The sequence below is a fragment of the Mycteria americana genome, chromosome 24 (genome assembly GCF_035582795.1).
Source record: "Mycteria americana isolate JAX WOST 10 ecotype Jacksonville Zoo and Gardens chromosome 24, USCA_MyAme_1.0, whole genome shotgun sequence".
Taxonomy (NCBI): domain Eukaryota; kingdom Metazoa; phylum Chordata; class Aves; order Ciconiiformes; family Ciconiidae; genus Mycteria; species Mycteria americana.
This window is the reverse complement of record NC_134388.1, coordinates 936,341-940,661: the sequence shown is the minus strand read 5'-3', so window position 1 is coordinate 940,661 and position 4,321 is coordinate 936,341. Positions and strand designations below refer to the sequence as shown.

Sequence of the window (4,321 nt, the reverse complement as noted above, 5' to 3'; positions counted from 1 at the left end):
GGCATCGCACCCCGAGGCAGCTAAAAAAATCCCCCCCGAGTACTCCCTATGAAACTAGAGCTTTTCTGTTCGGTTTTGTTTAAATCTGCAGCATTAAAAAAAAATTAATAATAATGGGAAGGGGAAGGGGTGTGGGGAAAGGAGGTATCCAACCAGGGGTGGTGGGTGGCCCGGTGGCACGGTCGGATGCCTGAGCCTCGGCTAGATCCTCAGCCCAGGCCAGTGCCCCGGCAAGGCAGAGGGTCCACGGGCGGCTGCCGGGGTGGTCCCCGCGGTAGGGTCCTGCCAGCACCCCAGCTCGCTCTCCTGCCACCGACGGTGCCGGCTCGGCAGGGGGAAGATGCAGCCTGGCGTCCCTGCCCTGCGCCAGCTTTGGTCCTGCTGAGCATCCCGCCGTCACCCCCCTCGCCCGCCCTGAGGCCAAGCTGATGCCAGGGGCAGGAGCCGGGGGCCGGCGAGGCCAGAGCGTTCATCAAATGGGCTGCCAGGTCTTGTCAATGGTCTGAATGTGCTCCTTGGCTTTCATGCGGAGCGAGGCGATGCTGGAGCTCCTCTGGTCCACCTCCTCCAGCGGGTACTTGTCCACAAAGGTGGTGCTGCACTGGTAGGGCGTGGGGGCCATGGGCTGCATGCCCTGCGCCATCGGCGGGGGGGTGTTGAGGAAGGAGTGCCCGCCGTAGGGGGGCTGCAGGGCCTGGGGGGCTCCCATGAAGCCGGGGATGCTGTGCACCGTGGTGGCGCTGGAGATGGGGGACGTCAGCCACGGGTCGAGCGGGAGGGAGTTGCTCATGGGCCCCACATTGGGCGTCATGGGGGGCCGGTTGAAGGAGAGCACGGGGGTGTCGTGGAGCTTCATGGAGCTGGCCTCCATCTTCTCCTGCCGCCTCCACTTGGCTCGTCGGTTCTGGAACCAGACCTGCGAGGGGAGAGCCAGGGTGAGCCCCACCATGCCCAGCCGGTCCCTCGCAGCGTGTCCCACGGGCTGTGCCCTATGTGGGGTGCCCCGTTGTGCTGTATCCCACGTGGGGTGCCCCACGCAGGGTGCTCCACACGGGGTGCTCCGAGTGGGGTGTCCCATATGGGGTATCCCATCCCGCGTGGGGTGCCCTGTGTGTTGGGTCTCACGTGGGGTGCCCTACGGAGCGCTGGGAATGCCCAGCACGCCGCGCACCTCTCCCAAACCTCTCCCGCAAACCCCTGAGACTGAGGGCATCTCCGAGGTGTGGAAGCCGAGACGTGTCTCCACACAGCCCCTGCCCTCGCTTCTCCACAGGAATGTGCACCCCGGCCCCGCAGACACCCATACAATCCTCGGTATAATGTTATCTGGCCTTCAAAAGCCCCTCGGTAAAAGCTTTTAGAAGCCAAAATGCCACGGTTGCACCAAAACCCAGGGGGAATGAGAGGGACCAGCGAGCTGAGGCCAGCGGTGATGTCTCGTCCCATGGGAGCTGCCCGTTACAGCGCTGGCCCCCGTGTCCCCAGAGCCCCCAGCAGCACGGGCCATGGGGCACGGGGCACGGGCCGTCTGCCGCACGATGCGAAGCGGGAGTAAAGATGAACGGCTGGGCTGAGAAGGGAATGTCTCCCATGGGCTGGTCACAGTTGTTGGTGGACACTGGGCTATACCGGTGCAAACCTCATGTCCAAAGAAGGGCAATGAAGCTGGGGAAGGGTCTGGAGCACAAGGCTGATGGGGAGCAGCTGAGGGACCTGGGGTTGTTCAGCCTGGAGAAGAGGAGGCTGAGGGGAGACCTCATCGCTCTCTACAACTCCCTGAAAGGAGGGGGTAGAGAGGTGGGGTCGGTCTCTTCTCCCAGGTAACGAGGGATAGGACAAGAGGAGACAGCCTCAAGTTGTGCCAGGGGAGGTTTAGACTGGATATTAGGAAAAATGTCTTCAGTGAAAGGGTTGTCAAGGGTTGTCAGGGTTGAAAGGGTTGTCAGCACAGGCTGCCCAGGGAAGTGGTTGAGTCGCCATCCCCAGAGGGATTGAAAAAACGTGTCCATGTTGTGCTTAGGGACACGGTTTAGTGGTGGACTTGGTAGTGTTAGGCTAACGGTTGGACTTGATGATCTTAAGGGTCTTTTCCAACCTAAACGATTCTATGATTCTGTGAAACTGGTGATGTCTCAGAGAGCTCGGCAGAGGTGTCCCTACGGTCTGGACCCCACCCAGAACAAGGCTGTGTTGCCTTGGACTGGGGCTGAGGCCTGGGAAACTCGGTTCATTTGTAAGGGGATTACTGCCTTGCTTCGCAGTGGGTTTGTCACTCCTTCAACTCCCGGTCCCTCTCCCTCGCCCCGGTCTCGCCCTGTCAGTCCCAGGGGTGGGGGGGCGCAGACCGGCGGGACCCCAGGCTCTTCCCCAGGCTGCGCCTCCCCCCAGGCAGAGCCTCCTCCTGCAGCCCAGGGAGCGAAACCTCCCCAGCCCCGCCGCCCCCAGAACTGCCCAGAACAAGCCTAAAACCCCCAAATCCGTGAGGATCTTGTGCTTTCCCAGCCCTGAAGACCTGGAAGTGGTCACGAGCGGCTGAGGTTTGGCTGCTTTCCGGTGGGATCAGCTGGAGGGATGGGAGCAGCCACCGCCAGCAGGGGAAAAAACCCCAAACCTCTAAAAACCATCTCCCTGCCCAGACAGAGCCTCTGGCACGTGGGCTGAACTGGAACCTCGTGGGGGAACAAGGCTCAGCCATTAAATCCCCTCTCTGGTTTTGGCAGGAGCAGCCGGCTCGGCGGAGATGCCACTCCAGCCTCGAGCGATAGGGAAACTGAGGCACAGAGCGAGGTGGCGGCAGTGGAGCCGGGAGCAGAGCAAAGCTCTCCAGTGCCGGGGTGGTCCCTCTGCCACCGCCCAGGGCACCGCTCCAGGGTGCCGGGGCCACTGCGCGTCCTCCCTACCTGCACGCGGACCTCCGGCAGGTTGACCTTCATGGCCAGCTCCTCGCGGCTGTAGACGTCGGGGTAGTGGGACTTCTCGAAGGCGCGCTCCAGCTCGTGCAGCTGGTAGGTGGTGAAGGTGGTGCGGTTCCTCCGGTGCTTCTTCTTGGGCTGCTCCTCCTCAGCGGCGGCTGGCGGGGTGCCCTCACTGTCCCCCGGCTTCCGCAGCTCGCCCAGGTCCCCCTCGCACTTATTCAGGAACATGGCGGTGCCTGCAAGGGGACCACGGGGGTTAGCCAGGGCACGGGGACACGGGACCCGCCCATGCAACCCCGGGCTGGGGACGGGTGGACAAGTGGACGGACAGATGGGAGGATGGGGCGGCCCCAGAAACAGGTTATGCAAAGACGTAATCCTCTCTTCTGCCGCAGCGTTATCCCGGGGCTGCGGCATCCCGGGGACTGACCTGGGGTCCCGGGGACGGTGGCCTGGGCACCCCGCGCTTGGCTCCGTGGTAAGATGCAACCAGGCCAATGCACCCACCCGAAACTAAAAGTCAAATTTCACCTAAAGCCGAGGATTTTATGAAAGCTCCGCCACCGAGAGCCGGCCCGACCTCGCCCCTGCCCTGGCGTGGAAGGGACCAAGCCCGGGTCAGCTCCCTCCTTCCAGCCCAGCTCTTCTCTTCCAGCCTCTCTTCCCCATGGGCTACGAGCCTGGCCCCAAACTGCTGGAGGACCCAATGTTGGTCCCCAAACATGGCAGGAGCCACCCGGCACTGTCCCAGGGCTAAATAAACTTTTTTCTGCATGTTTATAAGCATTTTCCACCCTTGCAACGTTTCATCTTTAAGCTTTTTATCCGGCATCTGAAATCTTCCTGCAGTATTTGTTGGGGATTAAGGGTCCCTTTCTACCGTGAGGATGTAGGCAAACATGGAAATGGGGCAGAAAGCCATAATAAAGTAATCCTGGGGCACTTCTGCCGAGGGGAAGGAGCTGCATTGCCCAGACCCACCGGCAAAAATTTGGCTAACGCCCAAATGGGTGTGGGGAGGGAGAGGGAAGGTCAGCTAATTCTGGGAGGGAATAAATGGGGGTCCCGAGAGGGCGGCATGCAGGGGGTGGGTGTCGGGTGCTGCTCAGGCTGTGCGCGAGTGGGGTGTCTGTGCGCGGCGTGCACGGTGAGTGCCTGCGCGCAGCGGGCGGCGTGGGTGCGAGCAGTACGTCTGCAGCAGGCGCGCGTCTGTGCGGGTATGGGGACGAGCGCGGTGTGGGGCCCACCCGCGTGGGCGGGCGTGGGGTGCCGGGGCGCGCGCAGGGGCGCGCCCGGCGGGGAGCGGGCGAGGGCGCGTGCAGCGGACTGAGCGTGGGGTGGAACGCGTGAAGCGCGGGTGCGCGTGTGCAGGGCAGTTTGTGCCGCGTGCCCACCGCGTGCAGCGC

General features: G+C 62.9%; 1 protein-coding gene across 1 annotated transcript; it reads right to left on the bottom strand.

Moving 5' to 3' along the window:
- Window positions 1–472: 472 nt before the first annotated feature.
- On the bottom strand, window positions 473–3,143 carry RAX2 (retina and anterior neural fold homeobox 2). Its single transcript, XM_075524288.1, has 2 exons — window positions 2,901–3,143; window positions 473–916 (listed from the first exon to the last, which is right to left on the bottom strand). Exons 1-2 carry the CDS (start codon window positions 3,141–3,143, stop codon window positions 473–475), a joined length of 687 nt encoding a protein of 228 aa, XP_075380403.1.
- Window positions 3,144–4,321: the final 1,178 nt, after the last annotated feature.

What these genes read in the sequence shown, in the direction of transcription:
- RAX2 (XM_075524288.1), bottom strand. Translation starts at nt 3,143, where the DNA reads ATGTTCCTGAATAAGTGCGAGGGGGACCTGGGCGAGCTGCGGAAGCCG. An exon ending in TGCCGGAGGTCCGCGTGCAG is followed by an intron (nt 917 to 2,900) that starts GTAGGGAGGACG and finishes CTCCCCTCGCAG; the next exon opens with GTCTGGTTCCAGAACCGACG.